The sequence below is a fragment of the Neopsephotus bourkii genome, unplaced genomic scaffold (assembly GCF_033783945.1).
Source record: "Neopsephotus bourkii isolate Nb327-2 ecotype Australia unplaced genomic scaffold, CSIRO-AGI_Nbou_v1 NB_1293, whole genome shotgun sequence".
In the NCBI taxonomy this organism is placed as follows: Eukaryota; Metazoa; Chordata; class Aves; order Psittaciformes; family Psittacidae; genus Neopsephotus; species Neopsephotus bourkii.
Window position 1 is genome coordinate 1,114,177 of NW_026901777.1, and position 26,607 is coordinate 1,140,783.

General features: G+C 40.1%; 1 protein-coding gene across 3 annotated transcripts in view; it reads left to right on the forward strand.

Annotated features, from left to right (window-relative positions):
- Positions 1-14,988, forward strand: part of SENP7 (SUMO specific peptidase 7) — a 40,607-nt gene extending 25,619 nt beyond the window's left edge. For all 3 annotated transcript variants that reach the window (XM_061366045.1, XM_061366046.1, XM_061366044.1), the window contains 10 exons: positions 800-933; positions 2,141-2,257; positions 3,195-3,314; positions 5,540-5,632; positions 6,529-6,740; positions 7,160-7,212; positions 7,532-7,569; positions 7,800-7,868; positions 9,253-9,403; positions 14,737-14,988. In XM_061366045.1, coding sequence (XP_061222029.1) covers positions 800-933; positions 2,141-2,257; positions 3,195-3,314; positions 5,540-5,632; positions 6,529-6,740; positions 7,160-7,212; positions 7,532-7,569; positions 7,800-7,868; positions 9,253-9,403; positions 14,737-14,874 — 1,125 coding nt within the window. In that variant the 3' untranslated portion in view covers positions 14,875-14,988. The remainder of the gene's footprint in view (positions 1-799; positions 934-2,140; positions 2,258-3,194; positions 3,315-5,539; positions 5,633-6,528; positions 6,741-7,159; positions 7,213-7,531; positions 7,570-7,799; positions 7,869-9,252; positions 9,404-14,736) is intronic.
- The last annotated feature ends 11,619 nt before the right edge of the window (positions 14,989-26,607 follow it).

Here is a 26,607-nt window from a genome sequence, read left to right on the forward strand (position 1 = left end):
TCCAGGGCAGCAGTTTTGGAATTAATCAAGTATGGAATGATGGAGCTTTTTTTTTCAGTTGAGCTAGAAGTGAAGGGGTGCAGCAGAGGAGGAGCTGTGCATCTTGCTCATTCCAGGCACCTCTAGATGGTGTACTGCTGGGCCAGTCACAGCTTGAAATGCTAAATAATTCCTAATGGTGCTGGAAAGATGGAGTTGTGCAAGGTACTGTGTTAATACACCTCCCTCTGAGGAGTACTGTCTTAACACAACCCCACATCCTTGTCACTTCAGAAATTACATATGTTTGATCCCATCAGAAAAAAGCACAGAGACAATAGATCAATCTGGCTATGAAACTGGGAACTTAAAAATCAAGCTAGCATGTCCTACATCATCTTTAGGCAGATTGGTAAAGAACTAGATTTTCAAATCTTCCAAGCATTCACAGCTCCTATTAAGACAGTCTGATACTTTTCTCCATCTGTTCAGGTCCAACAGGTCCAGTTTCTTCGCCAAAGCCAATTCTGTATCAGTTGGCTGAATATACTTAAACAATTTTAGAGAGAGGTTATGAACAGAGGAAGAACTGTCATCTTTTTAAAAGGGATATAACTTTTTTAGTTATATGACTAGTGGCATATTTGCCTAAATTGTGATGTGTACACTTCTGCTCTCCAGCAGGATTCCTCTTCAGTGATGCAGGATATTGCTGTGGGCTTCAGGATTGTTTATTGTGTGTTCTGTTTTACATATTACATACATAAATCATTTACATATGATTTTTCCTATTATTATTGTTTGGATTTTTTTCTGATAGGAATCAAAACCAAAAGTGACCAGACCCAGTTATGTCCTTGCAAATAAGCAGAATAGTGGTTGCTATTCTATCTCTCTGTCCTCTGCCCTGAATGAAGAATGGAAAGAAGTAAGAGAAACTGGAGCAGTTAAGAAGTATGTGTATTTCATATAAATGAGAAGATGAAAATATAACAAATTGAATAAACAAATTGCTGGAATAAAAACCTTGGCTTCAACTACTATTCTGTAGTTTATTTGAAAGTGTTATGTTAAAGATGCTCTAGAAATCTAAAATACCACCGACTATGAATGTAGTTATTCCTGTTTCCGTCCTAATAGTTAACAGACAAAATGGATGTGTTACAGGATGACAGAAAATCTCACAGAAGTCAGAATACCTTAACTGTGACTACAAGTTCATATCATGGATGCATCAATGGGAGGGTAGGGACCTCATGGCTTCTGTGAGTTTCCATCTAAGTCTATATCATGGCAAAACTTTAAACTTCAGCTGAGTCTTTTTCTTCTTTTTTAATATAAACAATGTTTTCTTTTATTCTTCTAGCTCTCTATTTATAACTAGTTTGTCATACAATTTACTAGTTAGTACAGGAGCTTGGTTAGCTAAAGACAGAAAATGAGAACACAGAGGTGTGTAATGCAGCAAGGTACTAGGAGAGTACTGACGTATCTCAGTTTGGTGTGCACTAGCCTGTTAGCCCTTGTGCTTCTAGTACAGCAAACATTACTGGAGTAAATTGCTCCTAAGAACTCTTGCCTTCTTCAGTCACTGACAGTATAGCAGTTGTTTTTGTTTCTGCAACAGCAAAACTGCTCATTTCGTCATTCCAGTTAAGTAATATATTTGTTAATGTACAGCTTTTAAAATATATTTTAAATACTAGTAGTAGAGGTAACTTGAGCAGTTTCAGTCTACTTAACAGTACATATGGTGCGTAAACCCAAGTTTCCTGCTTGGAAACGTGGGAGTCCTATTGGACTCATGATGAACAAAAAGTCACTGTTCATTAATACTATTCGAGAATATGTTCCCTAGAATTTATTTCCATTTTATATAGCCATTTGTCAATTACTTTCTATCAAAAAAAAAAAAGAAAACCAAGATGAAGGTAAAAAAATAATCTTTTAAAAAACTTTTCTCAAAATTTCAGTGTGCGTTGGGGTGCACATTTAATTTGTAACTCTCAACCGTTGGAATAAGAAATGGGAAAGGACGTTTGAGTTAGTCAACAGTTTTGAAAATCACCACTTTTAACACATTTTCTAGAAAACCTTCTACATGTGAAAAATAATGTCAGCTTGTCACTCTTACAACATGATTTTGATTTGTATTTTCTAGCTTAATTATTTATCCACCCCCACCTGCAAAAGGAGGACTGGGAGTCACAAGAGAAGACCTAGAGTGCTTAGAATATGGAGAGTTTCTCAATGATGTCATTATTGATTTCTATCTTAAGTAAGTAATCACAGCTTTAATTGTACCCTTCTTTATGTGACCTAATCTGGACTCGAACTACTGTAATGTTGGTCTCTAAATATGATACAATAATTTCAGAAGTAACAGCATGATGAATTTGTAAGTTGGACTCCTTGTAAAGATCTGTATATTTTCAGCAGGTTCAATTGTTTCAGTTTCATTCCTCTTATCCCTCTAAAGGGCTGTGATATCCAGACAGAATAGTGTGGGGAAAAAAGCCTCTTGGTTACCTCACAGAACAGAAAGTGCTGAGCAGGTTTAAGCAGGCAGCTGAGCAAAGTAGAGGGTCTATACTAGTAGTTTATTTACTAAGCTCACATGAAATGAAGCATCCTTTCCTATTCCACACAAGAGGTCAGGAATTCTGATGTACAACTCCTGCAGAAAGCACTGCAGCTAATTGTGGAAGTTTCTTGAGTTAGCTGTGCTTGGCATACCTGCTTTGTGCCATCTTCCTAAAGTTAGTTGTGAAAGCAAGTTTTCCAGAACCAGCATGGTGGACAGCAATTCTCTGAAGCTGAGATTTATTTTCTTTGTGCTGACTTAAACCTAAGCAGAATGCTGGCTCTTTTGAAGGCTGTCTGCAAGAGTTTCATTTTGCTTGGCATGCAGCATGGCTGCTGTAACTGTGAGCAATTAGAAGCCAGTTAAAACTTGTTATCTAAAGGATAACAAAGACTAGAAACCTAACCCTAAAAGTAAATTCAGAAGCATTATTAACCTGAGTATGATAAGTCATTAAAATAGTTGTGGAGTTGGTTGGAGGGGGGGGGGGGGAGGATTGTTGGTTTTCTGGGATTTTTTGGGGTGTTTTTTTTTTGTTTTTTTGTTTGGTATGTTTTTTTTTTTTTAATCAGAAAGTAATGGTACTTTCTAGAAAAGGAATTCAGTAATTTCCTTCCTTTTTGTTTGGTAGATACCTGTTGTTGGAAAAGGTGCCAAAACATCTTGCTGACCGCACACACATTTTTAGCAGTTTCTTCTATAAGTGCCTGACCAGGACAGAAAAAAATTCTGAGGGAGATCTCAAAGTTCCGTAAGTTCATTTTAGACACTGTTATGTGCAGAAATAAGCTGTCAGTCGATGCCACTTGGAAGTTCTGCAGATCATCTTCTAGTTAGCACATTAAATAGCAATCATTGTTGTGCAAGGGGCTAGTGATTAAATGTAACTCTCATTTTAAGCATATTGATGTTTTTCATTTAAACGTGCATGTGTTTCATACTGAATGGAAATGAAAATGTTACCACGTTTCTCCAACCTTATCTGAATTTTCAGACAATTATTTATGTATTTTGATCTTTTTAGTATATGCATTTTTGCAAGGTATGCATAATTACAAGAAATTGCACTTCTAAAAATATGTTTAGGTTTATCACATATTTCATTATACATATTGATAATAAATTCTTGTCCGAAGTTTTAATAAGACGATTTTTTACACACCATGTTTGCACATTTGGTTTTTAACACTTCTGAACAGTGGAATTGGAGAGTTTCACAGAAAAAGTATCATTAACAGCTCAAGAACCCTGTATCGCTTTGCGTTTCCAGCTAAGATTCTATAAAAACAATCTCTAGAACACTTTCCATTTCTTCTCTATACTGGTGCTTGAGAGTGGAGCTTGCCCTGCCACTTCACTTACAATGACGATCTGCCAGCAACTTTCATTCTGTTTTCATCATTCATTTTATCAGAGTTGTTGCTTGTTTTGTTATATTTCCCTCATCCCAGTTCTCCCTGAAGTGATTTTTCTTCTTTTATCCTTTTTTAACTTCTTTTATTCCCCAGGTTTTTCGTTCTGCTGACAAACTTGATGGCCACCTGCCCAAAGAGGTGTGCCATCTTGTGTGTGTTGCAGTCACTGCTAGTTGAAAGCTATTAAGGGGAAAAGGAATGCAACTTCTGTAATGTTCTCAAAGATGTCTCAAAAATTCAGGGAGCTGTGCTTGAGAAAATGTCTTCCATTGTTTTACTGTCATCTGACCCTGAATATTCTGAGGTGGAAACAAAACTATCCATGTTAAGGCTGCTGTTGTGGCTTGATCTGATTCCTCTAGCAAGGCTGGGCTCTCCATAACCTTCTTAAGGAACTGGAATGGCACTCGTAATTCCCCATACTTCAAGGACTTTAGCTGCTCCAGATCAAGAGATAGCTTTGGAAGTTCTGGTTTTTTGTTTGGGCTTAGATACTTACCTGGTGATTACAGGTGGTTTGGTGTTTTGTTTCTGTGGAGTTTTTTGATAAATGGGTAGGGGAAATTGGGCTCTGTACTGTTGTAAATGTAATTAATTTAATCTGCTGTAGCTACTTAAAGACCCTTTCTTCCCTTTGTTTATGCTGCTTAGGCAGTAGATGAGAACTCTTTCTGTAGGTGCTTTCCCCTTTCTATTCCCAGTGCTTATAGAGTCATGTAGCAGAAGAAGCTTTTGTGGCAAGTCTTCACTTAATGCTGGCCCATGCAGAGTCCCACTGCTTTTCCATTACTCATTTTCTCCTGTTGAATCCGCACTGAAGTTGCCTTTCTTAATTGCCAATCAAGATGGAATCAGAATGGGAATAGGTTTATCTCCTGAGTACAGTGAATTTTGCTTTCAGATGATACTGGAGCAAAGTTTCATAAACTGTTCATTCCTATTTCAACTTGTGCAGCCTAAGAAAGTTGAAAATACACATTTAGGTTTCTTCTTAATTTTTTATTATTCTCCTAGTAACCTGTCCTCATGCGTTATGTCTGTAGGACTAGAAATGAAATGTGCTCCAGCACCTAAAGCTCAGGACTGGAGGGAGTGTGCTTTAGTCCTGGCTTTGCTACAGGTGTGTTGCATGACTGTATTTAGCTTTTTCCTTCAAAAGATAAGGTTGTTTAGATAGGCCTTCAAAGTGGTACTGTGAATTTTAATTTATATATGTTGGTAAGTTGCTATAGATCTGTTTTACACTGGCTGGTGTTTAGATGAGATTTTTGCATTTTGTGTAGAAAATAATACTTACTGGTTAAGTAACTGCAAGAAATCCTTTCAATTCTATGGATGGTTTGTTTTTTTTCCGGAAGAGTTTAAGATGGTTCAGAAATGGCTTGTTAGTCACGTGGGCTTAACGGTGTGCAGATTCTTTTTTTTCTCTGTCAGGGAAATTTCAAGAGTAAGTGAGAAACGTATTGAGGGATTGGGGAAGATGTAGGAGTACTAATCCCCATGCTTTGCTTTAGCTGCAAAAGAACAAATCTGAACAACAGTTGTCATTTGGTTTCTGCAGAGCGGCACAGAGAAGACACAGAAGAGTAAGAACATGGACTCGTCATATAAACATCTTCAGTAAAGATTATATCTTTGTGCCTGTGAATGAGGAGTAAGTCTATTTATTTTTCACACCTGATATTTAGAGATTTATATATTTGAATGTTGTGGTGATAGATTTGTGTCTGTAAGTTCAAGATCACTGGAGATTAACACATGAGTTCATTAGATTTTGAAGATGATTTTTGAAGTCACCTTCAGTAAACTTTGCATCTTTGTTTTTTGTTTTACTGAAAACTGCATTTGTCACAGAATCATAGAAATCACAGAATAGTTCTATGATTCAGTTTTCAGTAAATAGGTGACTAAATAGAAAATCTAACTTTTGAAGAGACTTAAAAATTACTCATTCCACACATGTTCTTTGAGATCTTCAAAATCTAATGATCTTATGTGATTTTTTTAATATCATTTGTGTGTCATTATAATGATTTCTGTGCACTAAAGTAATGTTTCTGTGAAGAAATCACAGCAACTGGTAATGTTAATGGATTAGGAGTAGTACTTGCAAGGTCTGTACCCTAGCCTGGTTGAATAACTGACCTGCAGATGGCAACTCCGGTAAAACTGAATAGTCATTGAGAGTTATATGTGCAAAACAGCTGCAGAAAGTGATGAGGCTAGAAGCATGCCCTGCCTTCAGTTATATTCAAAACTGGGATCATATATTATTTCAGTACTCTCTCCCCACCTTCCAGTGATGGGTTTGTTGTTTTGGGGTTTCTTTTAAGGAATTGATACTTAATTTTGCTGTTATGCCACAATGCAAAGTAAAATGAATTAGAGGATAAGTATGAGATGCCATGAAGAAACATGGCAACAGTGGTTATGTGTCACAGAACAGTTGTCCATGAGCTCTGAATGTTATAAAAACTTCTCATATCCTTTGCAGAACCAGATGTTACACTGTTTTGACAATTTTTTCCCCCTCTCTCCACTGCTGGGCAGGTCTCATTGGTACATTGCAGTTATCTGTTTTCCTTGGTTAGAAGAAACTTTGTATGAGGAGTGTCCCCATCAGAGTTTATTATGTCACCAGCCACAACAATCTCCACTTTGGTCAGAGAGTGACAACACTAGAACTGGTTCAATGTTGGCCATTCCTGGTAACTGCAAAGATGAAGAAGAAATGGTTGTTAACAAAAATTTATCCTCTGAAGGTAGGTAATCTTACATGGCTTGACATAATTTTCTTCTGGTTCTAATGTTGTCTTAACCATGAAGGAGGTGTAAGATGTCTAAAAAAACATCTTTCATGTCAAGATGGATGTAATTTGGTTTTGTACTACTATGCATAGGAAAGACTGTGCTTCATTCTTGTTGTCTGGAAAATACTGGAAGGGACATGTAAAACCAGTGGCTCAAATCCCATCATAAGTGGAAAGTTCTTGGATTCCGAGAGTTCTATCAGGGAGGCAAGCCCTCAGTAACTCTGCTATTTGAACATTCAGAAGGGAAGCAAAAATAGTTTATACTTCACTATTGTATTTCAAATACTAATAATCTTGAATTTGAAAATGGAAATATTTCAGGTAGAAAATATTTTCTTAAGACTTTTTAATTTGTTCTCTTGAACTAGGTGGCAATGAAATTGCTGCTTCTGCTTCAGTCCTGCATTCAGCTATTTCTAAAGTAAGTATCTTTTCTACTGACAGAGGAAACATGTACTGCTCTATTTCTGAAGGCTCTGAGAATTGACTAAATGATTTTGCATCATCTTTCTTGCAGCAGCTGCCATGCATGTGCAAGCACTTTGAATTAGCCCAAAGTCCTCCTTTGTCTAACTGTGTTGCTTATGCTATGCTTTCGTGTGTTTTTAAAAATTCTTTTTTTTAGTTTCTCCCTTTCTGAAATGGGTACCTCTCTGGCTTTACCTTTAAGTCTATGGAGATATTAGAGTTTATAATTGCTGAAGGTTTTTTAATATTTCTTTTATTTTGTTTTCTCCCAGATCTCCCTAAGCAATTCCAAAAGACAGATTTGTAAAAGGTATGTCTCTGTTTTCACACTAAAATTGTATCATTAAATTATATTAAGAAATTCTTGAGTAAGATACGTGTCATAAAGCCACAGCTGTAGGAACTTTCCGATTTTTTTCCACATGTGTTCAGATATTGATGCTCTTGTTAAGTTGTATTCAAACAAAATATTCGCTTCAGTTGTGTTGGTAATGAAAGACTATAATGATTTGTTGGTTTGTTTGTTTTTGTTGTGTCCAGGCCTTGTATACTCATCTTAGACTCTTTGAAAGCTGCTTCTGTGCAGAAAACAGTTCAGGTTTTGAGAGAGTAAGTAACTACATTTTCTATTTATTAGCAAGAGATGCTGGTGGTCATATTTCTATGCTCAAAATACTTTTTTCTATAAAGGTTTACATTTCTGATGCTAAAGGAAAATCCATAGTCACAACAAAAAAATTGTAAAAGTAATACAAAGGCTTGTGTGAAAAGCCTGTCTTTGTTCTGCTGCACAGATATAATGCAAAAAATTGCAAAGTGGACAGTTTTTCTGAAGCTGCACAAAAAAAAAAAAAAAATAGAAAAAAGAAGTAGAGGGAGTTTGGGGCGCTTTTTTTTTTTTTTTTTTTAATCCCCTTTGGTTCAGTAATAGAGGGTGTTTTTGAGGGTAGAAAACCAGATTGTTTAAAATGAATACTTTGAAAATTAATTTTCCGAAGGGCTGATTGTAATCTTTTTTTTTGATGGAGCTTACAGAATTAGCGTTAAATCCACTCCTATCTGTACAAAAAAGTAAAAACTAGGCTGAAGCTGTCTAGAAGCTTGATGTGTCCGTGTAGTTGTATTGGAATAGTAGTATTTGTTTTGAAACGTGAGAGTAAAATACATATTCAGTCTTTTATGTGATAAGTATGTAAGTATTGGAAGAATGTCTTCAAAGTTTCACTGCTTTTACATACTTCTAATGACTCACATTTTTTAAAGGTGCTAATATTAAATTTTTTGAAGCTAAACAGATTTGTTTTCTTTTTGTTTTTTGTTGTATTCACTTTTCTGAAAGGAACAAAAATCTGTAAACCAAATAGTACCTCCTTCTGGTGAAAGTAAATTATTCAAAACGCAAAGTAATGGTTAGGTGGGAATTAGAAATATTTGTGAAGCCACTTTTCCCTAGAGAAGCCTCCCCACTGTATGTGTCTTGGGAGGGAAAAAAAATGCAGTTTTTAAAATTAATTTATTTTTTTGTTTCTTTCTAAATCTCTGTGGGATGCATTAACTTAGTGTTCCATGCTTTAAGCTGCTCCTGGGATTGAAATTCCAGAGAGGGTAGTTTACTGGAGTTCAGAGAGATGTCATGAAAAGTCAGAAAACAGGGGTGATTTGTGGAGTTGTGAGATCAGGGTATTTTGGGAAGCAGACCTCTTATTCCTTCAGTTTGCAGTTTTACTCTGGAAACAGTTTAAGGATACTGATGCAGGGGTTTCGTGACCTCTTGTTTCCTTGAGCTGATTTTTGTTAATAAGGACTTTGGGCTTTTAAAAATCAAACACAAGGTCTGACTTAATGTGTATATTTTTTTATTCCCTAAAGTCAGATGTTATGTTTGATTTTTTTATAAGCTCTGAGCCTTTGCAACTCTGACTAAAGTCAGCAGAAAAGTTTGTTGCCTTTGAAAATTAGACCCTTTCAATCCCATCTTCAAAATCTTCTGTAGGTACCTTGAAGTGGAATGGGAAGCTAAACGAAAAATGCATCGAGAATTCAGTAAATCAACAATGATTGACCTGTATCCCAGAGTGCCTAAACAAGATAACAGCAGTGATTGTGGGGTCTATTTGCTGCAATATGTGGAAAGCTTCTTTGAGGTACAAATGGAAACTACCTTCCCTTTTGCTCAAAATGAACTTAAACCCAGAAACCCTGTTTCTGAGGGAAATAGCCAGACACAAAAGCCTGTGATGCTCAGCCTCAAAGGTGTTAAAGATATTTGAGGAAGAGGAAATACAACCCATTCTTCAATAAAACCCATAATGGCAGGAGTCTTTTAAGTGGAAAACAGTTTTTTATCTGAGTTTGTTGGCAGACATTTCTGACCTTGTAGTTTAATGTTGCTTTTATATTGACACACTCAATACCCCTAACTATGTGGATGTATTTGGGGTATATTTATTTTACCCATTTTTGGTCTACAGGTGTTAAGACATATTTTCTGTGCATCTGATCTTGTAGCCTCTAAAACTGTGGTCAGCTTCTGCATTGAGTGGCTCTGTGGCAGCAAATTCTGCAGAGAGAGGCAGGGTGGAATCCTTCAAAGGAAATTCACAGAGCACTCTTTCCTGTTCAGCACATACCTTTAAAAGATTGCAGATGCCGGACTTCAGTTACTTGTTTTTACGGTGTCCCCAACTCCTCCTCCCTACAATCAGTGCATTGTCCTCTTGCTCTGTCCTTTGAATAGCTCTGCTGGTTTGATGCTTATACATGTGGTCCATGGTCTGTCTGAGAGTCCTAAGTATCGAAAGCTGTGTGTAGGACCTTGGGCAGTGGACAGATTTTTCTTCCATAGTAGAACAAATTGCCGTTCCAAAGTGCTTGTACACTACTGCACACAGCATGGGAAATAAATGTCATCTTGCTGAGATCACAGGACATGGTGGGATAGCTCACGTGACTGTAGTGCTGTGATGGGTGGATACAGGCACTTTAGGAAAGACAGGCTGGGAGGATGAGGAGATAGAGTTGCCCTTAGTATGAGAGAGCAGCTGGAATGCGTGAAGCTCTGCCTAGGGTTGAATGAGGGGCCAATTGAAAGCTCGTTAAAGAGCAAACTAATACGGGTGACAAACTAGTGGGGATCTACTGTAGGCCACCTGATCAGGAAGAACAAGTGGATGAGGCCTTTTACAGACAGCTTAGAAGCAGCCTCATGTTCAAGGACCCTGATCCCAGTAGGGGACTTTTAACCACCGAATTCTCCCCTTCTTTATGTCGTGCTATAACTGCTAGCAGTGTTCTTGCTTCTTTGTCGTCTCTAATCAGACAGACCAGCTCATGACAGAAAGCCACATGCATAAGGCAACAAAACCTCAGCATATTTATCTGCTGTATGCTTGATCCTTCCCTTAAGGTGAAGAAAGGACAGGCAGCCTGGGAAGAGTACAGGGATGTTGTCCGGGAAGCTGGGGACCAGGTTAGGAAAGCTAAGGCCCGGTTAGAATTAAACTTGGCTAGGGATGTTAAGGATAACAGGAGGGGATTCTATAGGTATGTAGCAAATAAACAGACTACAGACAACACAGGCCACCTCTGGAAGCTCTCAGGAGAACTAGGTACAAAGGATTTGGAGAAGGCTGAATTTCTGAATGACTTCTTTGCCTCGGTCTTCACTGGCAAAGGCTCTGACCGCACCACCCAATTCTTGGAAGGTAGATGCAGGGACTATGAGAGTGAAGACCTTGGGCCCACTGTACGAGAGGATCTGGTTCGAGACCATCTTAAAAACCTGAATGTGTACAAGTCCATGGGACCTGATGAAATCCATCCACGTGTCCTGAAGAAGCTGGTGAATGAAATCGCTAAGCCACTGTCCATCATATTTGAAAAACCATGGCAGTCAGGTGAAATTCCCAATGACTGGAAAAATGAAAATATAACCCCCATTTTCAAGAAGAGGAAAATGGATGACCCAGGGAACCACAGACCAGTCAGTCTCACCTCTGTGCCTGGCAAAATCTTGGAGCAGATTCTCGTGGAAGGCATGCTCATTTCATGGCTTGACTTCACGAATGAAGATTTGGGAAGGGGTTTACCCACACTTACTACAAGCATGCTGATGACTAAGAAGGCCAATGTGGGATAGGCAAATCCGGCTACAAAAAGCACAGCAGAAGGTCTCCTTGGGTGGTACAGGTGGGGCACGATTCTTTCTGCATTGTCTTTTCTCCTCGAGACTAGTTCTTCGTGAGCTCTCAAAGGAGTCAACGGCATTATGTATGGTGTGCCTCCAAGTCTCCTGATTGGAGGCCAAGGTGGACCACTGATGGTAGTCAATATGGCCGAAGCTAAGGTATTGTTTCAGGGAGTCCTTACATCTCTTCTTTGGGGCACCTCTCTTGCGGCTACCGGTGGCAAGTTCACCATAAAACACGATCTTGGGGAGGCGGTGATCCTTCATTCTAGAGACGTGCCCTGCCCAGCGCAGCTGCAGTTTCAGCAATATGGCCTCGATGCTGGTGACCCCTGCCTGTTTGAGGACAGTGACATTAGACACATAGTCAGTCCAATGGATGTTTAGAATTGTACAGAGGCAGCGCTGATGAAAGTGTTCGAGGAATCGCAGGTGATGACAGTAGATGGCCCATAATTCAGATCCATATAAAAGAGTAGACAGTACAATTGCTCTATAAACACTGATCTTTGTACTTTTCTTCAGGTGTTTATTGCACCAGACTCTTTTATGGAGTTTTCTGAAGGCTCTATATGCCTTTGCTATTCTGTTGTCTATCTCTTTGTCGATCGTGGCATCCGAGGAAATGATGCTTCCCAGATAGCTGAACCGCTGAACTGTCTTAAGCTCTGACTTGCTGATGGTAATATGGGGATGGCAATAATCTTCTTGCGGTGCAGGTTGGTAGAGGACTACTGTCTTCTTCAAGCTGACTTCCAGCCCAAAAACCTTAGCCGCCTCCACAAAGCAAGATGTTAAAACGCTGCAGAGCTGCTTCTGTGTGGGCAACAAGGGCGGCATCATCAGCAAAAAGCAGTTCACGGACAAGATGATTTAGGGTCTTAGTGTGGGCCTTCAGTCACCTTAGATTGAAAAGGCTACCATTAGTATGATACCAAATATAAATGCCGTCTTGTTCGTTGAGGTCTGCCATAGACCTTTGGAGCATCATGCTGAAGAAGATTGTGAATAAAGTCGGTGCGAGAATGCAACCTTGTTTCACACCACTGGTTATTGGGAAAGGCTCAGAGAGTGCATCACCATACCTGACTTGGCCTTGCTGATCCTCATGTAACAGAATAATCATTTTGAGGAACTTGGGGGGACAACCTAATCATTCCAAGATCAGCAACAGGCCCTTTCTGCTGACAGTGTCAAAAGCTTTGGTGAGGTCGATGGAAGTTATGTATAGCCCCTTATTCTGTTCTGTACACTTTTCTTGCAGTTGTCTGAGAACAAATACCATGTCTGTGGTACTTCTATTAGCCCTGAAACCACACTGACTTTCAGGTAGAAGTTCTTCTGCGATAGCAGGTACTAGTCTGTTCAATAGTATTCTTGCAAGAATTTTACCAGCAATGGAGAGCAGAGTTATACCACGGTAGTTTGAGCAGTCTGACTTGAGACGTTTTTTCTTATACGGAATGACGATGATTGCATCACGAAAGTCTGATGGTATTTCGCCTTGTTCCCAACAGCACATAACTAGCTCATGAAATTTAGCATGAAGTGCTTGGCCTCTGTGCTTCCATATTTCAGGTGGGAGTCCGTCAACCCCAGCTGCCTTGCCAGTTTTCACCTGCTGTATGGCCTTAAGAGTTTCTCCCATGGTAGGGGCTAAATCCAATTCATTTTTCTAAGGCACATGAAAAACAACAAGGTGGTTGGTGACAGCCAGTGTGGCTTCACTGAGGGGAAATCCTGCCTGAGCAATTTGATGGCCTTCTATGATGGGGCTATGGAACTGATTGAGAGGGGTAGAGCTGTTGATGTCATCTACATGGGCTTGTGCAAAGCATTTGACACTGTCCCACACGGCATCCTTGTCTCTAAATTTGAGAGACATCAATTTGATAGATGGACCACTCGGTGGATAAAGAACTGGCTGTGTGTCCTCATGCAAAGAGTTGTGGTCAATGGCTCAATGTCCGGCTAGAAACTAGTAACGAATGGTGTCCCTCAGGGATCAATGTTGGGACCAGTCTAGTTCAACATCTTTGTCAGTGACATGGACAGTGGGATTGAGTGCGCCCTCAGCAATTTTGCTGATGACACCAAGCTGAGTGGTTCGGTTGATACGCTGGAGGGAAGGAATAACATCCAGAGGGACCTCAACTGATACCAACCTCAGGAAGTTTAACCATGCCAAGTACAAGGTCCTATCCCTGAGTCGGAGCAATCCCAGGCACAGCTACAGGGTGGGCAGAGAAGAGATTCAGAGCAGCCCTGTGGAGAAGAACTTGGGGGTGCTGGTCGATGAGAAAATGAACATGAGGCAGCAGTGTGCACTCACAACCCAGAAAGCCAACCGTATCCTGGGCTGCATAAAAAGGAGCGTGACCAGCAGGTCAAAGGAGGTGATCCTGCCGCTCTACTCTGCTCTCGTGAGACCTCACCTGTTGTCCTCAACATAAAAAGGACATGGAACTGTTGGAACAAGTCCAGAGGAGGACCACAAGCATCAGGGGGCTGGAGCACCTCCCAAATAAAGACAGTCTGTGAAAGGTGTGTCTGTTCAGTCTGGAGAAGAGAATGCTGCGTGGAGACCTCATAGCAGCCTTCCAATATCTGAAGGGGGGCTATAGGGATGCTGGGAGGGACTCTTCATTAGGGACTGTAGTGACAGGACAAGGGGTAATGGGTTAAAACTTACAGAGGGGAAGTTTAGATTGGATATAAGGAGGAAATTCTTTCCTGTTAGGGTGGTGAGGCACTGGAATGGGTTGCCCAAGGAAGTTGTGAATGCTCCATCCCTGGCAGTCTTCAAAGCCAATTTGGGCAAAGCCTTGAGTGAGATGGTTTAGTGTGTGGTGTCCCTGCCCATGGCAGGGGGGTTGGAACTAGGTGATCTTAAGGTCCTTTCCAACCCTAACTATTCTATGATTCTATAGTGCAATTGTATATGTGTGTGTTGTGACCAAAGTGCACCTGTCCCTTGTTAGATACCTAATTATGTCTAACTGTATCAGAATTCATGCAACCTGCCTTGAATATGAGCTTATAAAGGTACTAGTGTATCTTTAAGAGAAGTGGTGATAACCTGTTTGGTGTTTATCGTAAGTAGCTTTTGGTAAGGGTGTGTATATATGTCATTACCATGGAGGAACTGGAATTTGACTTTGAAGCCTGTCACTGTCTCATGAAAACTTGTTTATGCCTCCATGGTCTCAGCAGTAATGGAAGGATTTGAAATTTTCTTCAAAAAGTTGCTTTAGGAAATTCATGTTTTAAGTATTCCTTTTTTGTTACCAGAATCCCATAGTTAACTTTGAAGAGCCAGTGCATCTGGAGAAGTGGTTCCCTCGTCAGCTCATCAGAAGCAAAAGAGAAGAAATTCGGGACTTGATCTTGCAACTGCACTTTCAACAGCATAGTGGCAGCAGCAGCTAATAAATCAAATAAGCCATGCCTGGCAAATAGCATTGCTGTATTAAGTACCTAGAACTCTGCTTAGCAGCATTTGGGCTCTTTCTACCTTGCAAGTTAAAAAACAAAACAAAAGAACCTGAACTGTTTGTTCAGTGTGTACTTACTTAATTTTTTTTTTTTTTTTTCATTTGGGTAGTGTGGCCATAGAATGAATTGCAGGGGCGGAGAGGTTGTAGATAAAAGCATAAATATGTAAGTTAAGCTAATACATATGGATTGGTAATTGATTGTTTACTTGGAATATGAAAGCTGCATACACATATGCACCACAAGGAGGTAAAAATGTTAATCTTTTGAAGCTTGCTTTTTACAGTTCTGTATGAACATGGATGATTATATAGAAGTCAGGCTTAAAGACAGGATTTTGACCCTATACTCTCTTTTAATTTTGGATCTCATGCAGATACAGTGAATGCAATGTATTGGTTTTATTTAAGGATCTAATATCGACTCTCTTTAGAGACGTATTTTTTTTTTGTTTCTGTTCTCAGAAGTAGTCTGTATGTGTCAAGATTTGAGGTTGATGAGTTTTGATTTTTTTTTTTTTATTTTTATTTTTTCTCCTCCCTAGCGTTTTCACCATGAAAAGTCATTTTCATGAGTGGAAAACATTTGCTTGAGAATGACTGTTAAAATCTGTCAAAGTCTAGAGTGGATTTATGAAAAATATCTTATTATTTTTTTCTTAGCAGTTTTTAGAGGAAATCTTTCTGTCAATGCAATACATGTATGCAGTACATTTTTAATCCTATTCACCTTGATTTGGGGAGTTGTTTTTATGAATCTTATTGCATCGCTTGCATTAGAGAGGTGAGAAGGTTGTAACTCAACAACCTTAAAAGTTTGAGGTGTTTTACTGAAAAGTACGGCAAATTAATTCAAAAAGGTTATTCTGTTCTACATAATGTCTTTAAGATACATAATTTGCACATAAGATATCAGGATTTATACTTTCCTCAGGAGAGTTGAGTAAAGATGTCTGAATATTTGAGTGTTTGAACTCAGACTTGATTTGATAAAGTAGCGCAAGTTAGTGTCTTAATATATATTTATGAAGTTTTTTCCTCAAACAGCCATCATGTTAAACTTTAATAACATTTTTATGTGCACACTTTTTTTCTGTAGTTACTGCGCGATAGAAGGTTACTGTTTTAAGACGATGCTTTCTCACTGGGGAACACCCCATTGTAAGTAAACTTAAGTATTGTCACACCCTTCATAAGGAGCATGTATCAGATAACACCAAAACCACCTGTGTCATAAACATATTTACAAACCCAGAACTCTTAAAGCTGGAAGTAGGCTGGAGGGTTAAAAATAAAAATTGAGGGCAATCCAAAGATGTGAACATTTTTACAGCATTGTGGAATTCTCAGGGCACTTTCCCTCAATACAAATCTGAAACCTAGCATTTGGAAAATCCAGTTATTACTTCAGGTTCAGTACAGTCATCCAGAAAACCACCACCATTGTTTCTCAAACCAGGAAACATTCTGGAGAGAAGAGACGATTTTAAAACAAAATTTGCTGAGCAGTTACCTTCTGTATAGCTGTGAGCAGCCTAGTGCAACTACTGTATATTTTTTGTCTTTGCTTCTACTTTAATTCTTTACTTTGTCACTATCCCCACACCATCTGTCCCTCTCATCCCAGAATTTTTGTGGCTTTCAGCACCTAAATCACAACATCATCATTACTTACAGGGAAAATTTGTGTATTTATTGTAAGTCTGATGAAGAATAAAATGTGGAAATGTTTGCCCTTTCTCTACACCTTTTTAATTATAAATAATTACGGTGTTTCCTTTTGAAAACTAGTTTGGTCTTTTTCTCATGGTAAAGTTAGTTTTTATCATAATTTGTTCTTTTTTAGATTGACTTGTTTATAGGTATGTAAAAGCAAAATCCGTGTATAAACTTTTCTAAATTGGTTTTATACATTAAAGGATTGCCTTTGTAGATTTGTTAGATATGTGCTATGAAAATGCCAATACATTTGATATTAAAATTATATCCAGAAGTTGTTGAATGTAATTCTTATCATTCTTCTCCCAGCTACCATAAATAGCCAGTGAGCTAAGCAGAAGATAGGCTGGTTTACTGCTTTTAAGGTGTATGTACAGTATGTGTCTCAACCCAAATTTCTATCAAAGTGAGTGCCTTTTATCAGAGGCACCCATCTGTCGGCCAGACCCAGGCTCAAGAGAGGTGTGTTGCCCACAAGGGGCTCAGATGAGTGATGTTGCTGAGAGGCTTCCTGGTCTAGTAAGTCCCACTGACTATTACCCACTTCTAGTCATTCATGTGGGTGTTAGTTACATAGACAGCAGTAGGCCGGAAAACATTAAGAAGGACTATAGAACCCTGAGAGAGGTGGTTAGGGGCTGTGGAGCTCAGATAGTTTTTTTTCATCAACTCTCAGGATAAAGGGGAGGAACTTAAAAAGGCTAGGAGGATTTGGAAGGTTAATAACTGGTTAGAACAGTGGTGCCATAGTCAGGGGTTTGGGCATTTAGAACACAGGACTCAATTTGGGAGGCCAGATCTACTGGAGGCTGATGGAGCTCGGGAAGCGCCGTTTTGGTAGGAGGCTTGTCAGGCTGGTCAAGGATGCTTTAAACCAGGTGTGTTGGGGGAGGAGGGCATCATTCCATCCCAACATTCCCAGTCAGTTGCCAGCACCTATAATAAGTGCTCGGAATGATGTAGAGAGATTTCATCCACTCCAACCAATGAGCTGGCTTCATTTGGAGCTGGGCTTAGATGCCTCCATACAAACGCCCGTAGTATGGGGAACAAACAAGAGGAATTAGAGATGTGTGCATGTCTATGGGGGTATGGTACAATAGGTATTACAGAAACATGGTGGGATGGCTCCTGTGACTGGAGTGTTGGGATAGAAGGTTACAGGCTCTTTAGAAAAGACAGGCCTGGCACACAGGGAGGGGGAGTTGCTATTTCTGTTAGGGATAGGCTGGAGAATATAGAACTCTGTCTGGGGAGAGGTGATCAGGTAACAGAGAGTTTGTGGGTCAGGGTTCAAGGGAGAACAGCTATGGAAGACATTACTGTGGGGATCTGTTACAGTCTGCCTGATCAAGAGGACTCTCTGGATGAAGCCCTCTATAGACAGATAGGAACAGCCTCACACTTGCAGGCCCTTGGGCTCATGGGGGACTTCAGCCATCCTGATATCTGTTGGAGGGACAGTATGGCCTGGCACAAGAAATCTAGGAGGTTCCTCGATTGTGTGAAAGACAACTTCCTTCTTCAAGTAACAGAGGAGCCGACAAGGAGAGGTGCCATGCTTGACCAACTGGAGGTGCTCACCAACAGGGAAGGGCTGGTTGGAAATGTGACACTCCAGGGCAGCCTTGGTTGCAGCGATCATGAGATGGTCAACATTGAGATCCTCAGGACAGTGAGAAGAGTGTGCAGCAAGCTCACTGCCCTGGACCGCAAGACTTTGGCCTCTTCAGGAACCTGCTTAGTAAGGTTCCATGGGTTATAGCCCTAGAGGGCAGGAGGCCCCAAGACTGTTGGTGGGTATTCAAGGTTTACCTGCTACAAGCTCAGGAGTGTTGCACCCCAACTAGAAGGAAGTGCAGCAGCAGGGCCAGGAGACCTCCTTGGATGGATAAGGAGCTGCTGAGGAAACTTCGAGGGGAAAAAAAGAGGCTTATAAAAGGTGGAAGAAAGGACAAGCCTGGGAAGAATGCAGGGATGTTGTCTGGGAAATTAGGGACCAGGTTAGGAAAGCTAAGGCCCAGTTAGAATTAAACTTGGCTAGGGATGTTAAGGGTAACAGGAAGGGATTCTATAGGTATGTAGCAAATAAAAGACTAGGGACAATGTAGGCCCCCTCTGGAAGCTATAGGGAGAACTGGCTACAAAGGATTTGGAGAAGGCTGAGGTTCCTAATGACTTCTTTGCCTCAGTCTTCACTGGCAAATGCTCTGACCGCACCACCCAAGCCTTGGAAGGGAGATGCAGGGACTGTGAGAATGAAGACCTTAGCCCGCTGTAGGTGAGGATCTGGTTTGAGGCCATCTTAAGAACCTGAACATGCACAAGTCCATGGGACCTGGTAAAATCTACCCGCAGGTCCTGAAGGAGCTGGCAAATGAAGTTGCTAAACCACTGTCCATCATATTTGAAAAATCATGGCAGTCAGGTGAAATTCCTGATGATGGGAAAAAGGGAAATATAACCCCCATTTTCAAGAAGAGGAGAATGGATGACCCAGGGAACTACAGACCAGTCAGTCTCACCACTGTGCCTGGCAAAATCTTGGAGCAGATTCTCATGGAAGGCATGCTAAGGCACATGAAAAACAACAAGGTGGTTCGTGGCAGCCAGCATGGCTTCACTAAGGGAAATCCTGCCAGAGCAATTTGATGGCATTCTGTGATGGGGCTATGGAACTGATGGACGGGTAGAGCAGCTGACGTCATCTACCTGGACTTGTGCAAAGCATTGAGCACTGTCCCACATGATATCCTTGTCTCTAAATTTGAGACATCAGTTTGATAGATGGATCACTCAGTGGATAAAGAATTTGCTGGATGTCCTCATGCAAAGAGTTGTGGTCAATGGCTCAGTGTCCGCCTGGAGACCAGTAACAAGTGGTATCCATCGGGGATCAGTGTTGGGACCGGTCTAGTTCAACATCTTTGTCAGGGACATGGACAGTGGGGTTGAGTGCACCCTCAGCAAGTTTGCCGATGACATCAAGGTGTGTGGTTCGGTTGATACACTGGAGGGAAGGAATAACATCCAGTGGGACCTTGACACACCTGTGAGGTGGGCTGATGCCAACGTCATGAAGTTTAGCCATGCCAAATGCAAGGTCCTACACCTCAGTCGGAGCAATCTCAGGCACAGCTACAGGCTGGGCAGGAAGAGATTCAGAGCAGCCCTGCGGAGAAGAACTTGGGGGTGCTGGTCGATGAGAAAATGAACATGAGCTGGCAGTGTGCGCTCACAGCCCAGAAAGCCAACTGTATCCTGGGCTGAATCAAAAGGAGCGTGACCAGCAGGTCAAAGGAGGTGATCCTGCCCCTCTACTCTGGTCTTGTGAGACCTCACTTGAGTATTGTGTGCAGTTCTGGTGTCCTCAACATAAAAAGGACATGGAACTGTTGGAACAAGTCCAGAGGAGGGCCACGAGGATGGTCAGGGAACTGGAGCACCTCCCGAATAAAGATAGGCTGAGAAAGTTGGGGCTGTTCAGCCTGGAGAAGAGAAGGCTGCGTGGAGACCTCATAGCAGCCTTCCAATATCTGAAGGGGGGCTATAGGGGTGCTGGGGAGGGACTCTTCATTAGGGACCGTAGTGACAGGACAAGGGATAATGGGTTTAGAGGGGAAGTTTAGATTGCATATAAGGAGGAAGTTCTTTCCTGTTAGAGTGTTGAGGCACTGGAATGGGTTGCCCAAGGAAGTTGTGAATGCTCCATCCCTGGCAGTGTTCAAAGCCAGGTTGGACAGAGCTTTGGGTGAGATGGTTTAGTGTGAGGTGTCCCTACCCATGGTAGGGGGTTGGAACTAGATGATCTTAACGTCCTTTCCAACCCTAACTCTTCTATGGTTCTATGAGTATTTGTTCTCCAGTCCTTATAAAGGCACACATCTAGTTCACAGCTTCTTGTGGCAAGCAAGGCTGCTTTTTGTCTCAAGAGCTTGACAGTTTTTTTCTGTAGGTAGGCTAACAGTCTTGACAGTCTGAGTGACTAGCTTGGGAAATGCCTTCACCCATGAGCTATAACCCACTCCTTTCCAGCCATTCACATTTAACAAAGATGTGGTGAATGCTAGGAGGTGTCTGTGGAAAAATTTACACTTGTAAGTACCTTCATGCTTCCTTTTTTCCTTGCTAGAACTCCCCAAAGATAACTTTTAGGATGTATAAGGCACCAGACTGAGTCAGGGACCTTTTTGCACATATCCTGTCCCTCCATTTCATGTATTTATCCCTGTTTAACTGAAATGGTGGAGCGGCATGATGCTTCAAAGCAAACCGATCTTTTTAAGGCTTTTCCCCCTACACTCTCTAATCTTGGTTTCAAGGAAGTGAATTGTATTCAATTAGTGTTAATTTGGGTGACCTCAATTCCTGATTTTTCTGCTCTGAATACAGTAGTATCACGTGGTGGAAGAGGTGGTGGTACAACAGGTGATGGTGGGCTGAATTTGCTCAGCTGGAAGGCTAAGCAGTCTCAGTCCTTGCTTGTCCATGGGAGATGGTTTAGCAGGGACCTTTCCATGAGCACAAAAAAGAAGTGGTAACGGTGAAATACAGGGAGTGTCTGCCATCATGTGGCTCTTCATTAAAGGCATCTTCACCAAAGTATACCTTTATTTTGCATTTTTTGGTTATAGATGAGTGGATTTTGCTTTTTTAAGAAGTTGAATTTGAAAAATGATTATGTTATCTGGGACAGTATGTGCTCTATAACAGAATTTCAGTGACCATTACCTTGTGTAGAACTGTAATTCAGCTCATCACATTTGGAGTATGAAAGTGCATGTCCTTTTCAGACACAAATTGTCAGAAAGTTGCCTTTTTATTTTTGGAGGTACTCATGTGATCTTGTCATGTTACATCGCTAGGATTATCCTTACCTTTTTTCCCTATCAAGGATATAATTTCCTGAATACTTTTTGAAAGCAGATATGATTTGGCTGCTGGAAATGAAGAATTATTTAATTATTTTTAATTATGTTTAAAATATGTAATCATACAGAAGCTGACATAGCCATACCATAGAAAAGAAAAAATTTGACAGAGATATAAAGCAGATAGTTTTTCTACTGTTCACATTCTGAATGCATTTGAATTCTTTGCCTATGAAAAAAACAGCAATGTTGTAAATATGAGGATTCTCCAGGAAAACTTTCAATTGGCTTTCAATTTTCATGAAGCCCATGTGTTCTGAGGATTGCTCTAAAAGGATTAGTTGACATGATTCTTGAGGTAAGTTAGACTTTGCCTTTATAAGCATGTATAGTTTTTCGTATCTTGATGCAGTTCCTTTTTTGCAGGGTAACAGAAGCAAAAAAATTCACCGTATTGAAAGCACCAGTCTCTGCAGAGGTTTAAAACAGTAAAGGCTGGTCCGTGTTGTTGAATCCAGGATTGTAATACAGGTACCCATGTTAGCCTCGAAAGTTCCTCTGTCTACCTGATGCTGACTAGGACTTCAAAACACTATGGGCACCACTGCAATGTTGTTCCTGTGCTTCATACCATCAGGACAGCTCCTGTGTGTTGTACTGTACTTGGTGTTGCTGCTAGTATTGTAGTTAGCTGGTTTGATAGATACAGAATATCTGATTCTGAGAACACTGGGGGTGTTAAAGCAGCCTGGTGGGTTAACTTCAAGTTTAATTTAGTAGTCCTGTGGGGAAAAAAACCCAATGAAAATATGTGAAAATGAAAAAATCCAACTGAAAAATACCAACAAGAGCCTATTAGATGTCAGGAGACAGAGCCTAAAAACAAAGGGACGTTTATTTGATTCCTGTGTCTCCTGTGAGTAATACTGGAAATTACCAGTGTTAGCTGAACTGCTGGGACTTCAGCAGAGCAGCTAGAAGCGATGAGTTGGTCCTGTGTACCTAAGGAGCTCTGTGCAAATACTCTGCAGACCGCATCACTGGCAAAGCCTTGGGAATCCAGCTCTGAAATACTCACACAAAACCTCTACCAAAAATAGCCGCTTCAAGACAAATCAGCAGTTTGGTCAGAGTGATCTGAAGTCAGTAACCAGCAAGTCCTGAGTAACAACACCTAGGAGAGAGTGCTGATGGGGTTTTTCTACTGGTCTGAATGCAGGCTGCCATTGCAAGGCAGCTTCCATACACGTTTCCACAATGAGCTGACCCTGGACAGGAAGGGAGCTAAGAATGCTGCTTCTTTCCTTCATTCTGTCGTTTTTGCAGCACTTAGCTGAAAAATCTCTTCAGGTACTTCTGTACTAATTTCTTCCTGCTACTTATGTCTGATAACACATGAACAGAAATTAAAGAATTGCAGCTTGCCCAGGCTTTATCTCTGGGGGAAACACTGCTTCTAGGATGTGAGGGACAGTGGTGTAACGGCACAAAATTTTCTCCTTTAGCACAAACTTGAGCAGCAGGACTCTATTACCTCTGTCACCAGAAGGAACAGTCCTACAGAAAGGTTGCTTTGGTATTATCTACGTAAGCACCAGTGTTTAAGTGAGTCACTGCCTTATTAGATACATCTATTTATACAAGCAGAAGATAAAACACACTGAGACCTTTCACTTGAGACTAGTGTGCTCCCTCTGACACTTTGTGGTCAGTGTGATTTAAAAAAAGGGCGTAATTGAAAGGCCAATTTAAAAACGTGGTTAATTAAATGTGAAAGGTGCTGTCCTTCTTGGACTGTCTCTTAATGGTATGACAAGCTCTGGTAAAGAGCTTAGCTGGCCAGATTAAAATTAAAAAATTGTCTCGGTCCATCTGCTAGCTCCAAGAAGTTTACTTCCATCACCTTTCCTTGCTTCTTCACTGAAGCGGAATATTGTCCTTGAAAAGAACATGCCCAGGATGTCTTGATTGACTTTTTTACTTAATGTTTTTTTCCAAACGTAATTATATGTGACATCAAGGTATTTTCAAAAAGGACAATGCTTTCGATTGGTTCCCGGATACGTTAAATACCACAGCTCTTCTGCTGAAAAGGATTTTTTTTTTTTCCGTGCATATTGTTTGGGCTTGTTTTGGATTTTTTTGTTTGTTTGTTTGTTTGTTTTTACACAAGTATGTTTGGTTTCCTTTGGAAAATCTTTTTTTGCCTTCCAGCTCTGGGAATTAAAAGCAACCTTCAAATAGTTACAGGTAATGCAGAAGTCTTACATATATATATATACTTGTTTTCAAAGTTTACCTATGGCGATGTGTAGAAATAAAAATGCCTCTCTGCTTTAATTATAACAAAGGGGGTTATAGAGAAATGTTTGGTCAAAACCATGCCATGATATCAGTGTAAATATGGAATACTTGGAGTGATTTCCAGGAGGTATTATTGTACATTTGTGTTGTTTTGCGTGTAGAATGTACCCACAGGAGGCAAGTTTTTTCAGCTTTGAGAGACATTAAATACTGGTAAGTTTTTTTACTATTTTCTCTAATAATTTTGTATTAAATCTTAAAAAGTGAGATTCTGTCTTCTGCTGATGGACACTGAAAATGTATCAGTTTGAGTAAAGATTGAGCTTTTGCATTACTGACTTTTTAAAGTTTTCTTGTCCTTCTGATGTACCATCTGATGGTGGACTTCTGCACTAGAGCTGACTACTAACATACCATTAAAACAACCACATTCTTTATCCTTCAGTCATCAAAATCAAAGGCGCTGTTGACTTTGAAGTATCGGAATAAACCCATAATCTGTGGGATGAAAAATGCCATATACTTATTATTGTTCTTTCTCTAATAAATGATTCGTTGTGATTCTTCTTTAGGCATGATTTCCAGGGAAAAAGTAAAAGAAGAAAGTTGAATTAACTGATTTCAGGTTAGCTGACTGCCAGCTGTGGTGGATAAAGAATTAGACTGTCAGACTAAAATCAAATAAACAAATTCTCCTCTCAGAGGTAAAGTTTCCTCTGGAGTGATGTGGAACGACTATTATAAGAGGAAATTAAATAATAATATTAAAAAAGGCTTATGAGCCCTTTTCCCCCCTTTGTTTTGCTGCTCTACTCGTGTAGGGATCTATGTCGTAGTGACAGATGTACCTGCTGTCAATTCAAGTAGCTTTCTTTTTCCAAGGGGTATAAATGTTTCATGTGGACAGAAAGTATAAAAATTAATAATTTCTTTAATTTCTGGTCCTGAAAGCTTCTAAATACATGTTTATTCACAAGTATAGTCCCGTTGGCTTAAAGCAAATCACAGAAGGGAAATTAAACACACAGCATTTGGCAGTCAAAGGGTTAGAGCTTTAGATTGTGTTGCCATTTGATGGGATGCTGTAAAAAGCTTAAGGTTGTCTATAATAGTACAGTCATACAGACAGGTTTTATTAAGAGAAGAAAGCAGTTATGTCTTTCAAAGACCATAGCAATGGCATTAAGATACATAAGATGGCATCGCTATCTCATCTGAGAAATTTATGTGTTATTTTAATTTTTACAGCAGAAGGTTATTCAGCTACAAAAGCAGGACAAGCTAAAGATGTTCTACCAACCCCTCAGCTCAGTAACTGGCACTTGGCAAACCCTTCTCTGCCTCCTGAGTTGAAAAAGCTTAATGGCATCATGGAGGCTGAACAGGTCAACAAGCATTTGCTGTTAAGAAGGAAACGATCCATTCTGTTTCCCAGTGGAGTTAAGATCTGCCCTGATGAATCTATTGAGCAGGCTATTGCCAACCATCTGAAATATTTCAGGCTCAGAGGTAAGTGACTGTACGTTTCATGAGTAATTGATAAAGAACATTAATTAAAAAAAATAGATGAAGCTTTTAAACATAATAAAATACCACGTCATGAGAAATACATTATTACCCAAGAAACTTAGTTTTCTGTCATAAGCTACCTTATGATAGCTGTTCTGAGCTAAAAAATTACCTTCTGGTTAAACTCATGTTATAAAAACTCTCAGTCCCTCCAACCACAGATAGTGTTTAATAAATACTAATAATACTAATCCTCTCTCATAGAACAATTTGAATTCTAAGAAAAATAGATGTTATGTACACATTAACTAAACAGCAGAGGTTCTTGTTTTTATAGTGTTCTTCCAGTGCTATTAGAATTCACTGAGGAATCTTTCAGAAAAGAGTCAAGTCTGAGACACCGATGTCTCAGCCATGTGACTTTTGATAAGGCTTCTTGTGGAAAGTGTAGTATATATTCTATCTAGAAAGCCAATTCAGAAGAAATCGTTAGAGAGGAGAAGGAGTTGGTCTCATGTTGCCTCAAAATAGAATATTCAGCCTGATTCAGTGCTCCTAGTCACTGTACATGTTTCAACTCTTAACTAGGATTTAACTGGGATTAAACTCCAGCACTGCCCAGTTACACAAATGGCCAGAAAGCCACCCTGCCCCCTACAAGGTGCCCAGTGCTGTCATATGGTGCTCCTTCTGTTAACCTCAGAAATCCCTGAGCACAGACTGAGTGTAATAGGCTAATTGTCTCTTACATGAGATAAGTGCATACTGAATGGTAATCTGGCCACAGGAGCCACAGATACGCTGTATCCACTCCAGGTACATGAAAGGTAGCCATACAGGAGAATTTCAGAGAGAGAGACAGCGAGAGAGGTCACTGCATCACAGATCATTGAAGGAGGTTTTGAAAACAATGGAGAAGTTGTTAGGGAAGGAAGCTTCAAATAAAGAAATTTTTCACCACTTCCTGCAGATGTTCCTGAAAAATCTTATGCCTGTCTGTGTGGATTTTTTTTTGCTTAAACCACAATTTATCTGGAGCTTTACAGGATATTCTCTATTATTTATTAATATTAATTGTGTGTAAGCATCTCATTTGAAGCAAATAAGCTCCCAGAGGCTGGGCTTTTTGGCTTCCAGAATAGATATGCTGGGATTGACATGGTCTCACTACCTGCCTTTCTGAGGCAGGCTTTTAAACCTGTTACAACCTTTAAAAGTCAAGACCTTGGCTACCTAAGTGTCTATAACACTTGCTTAAGTAGAAG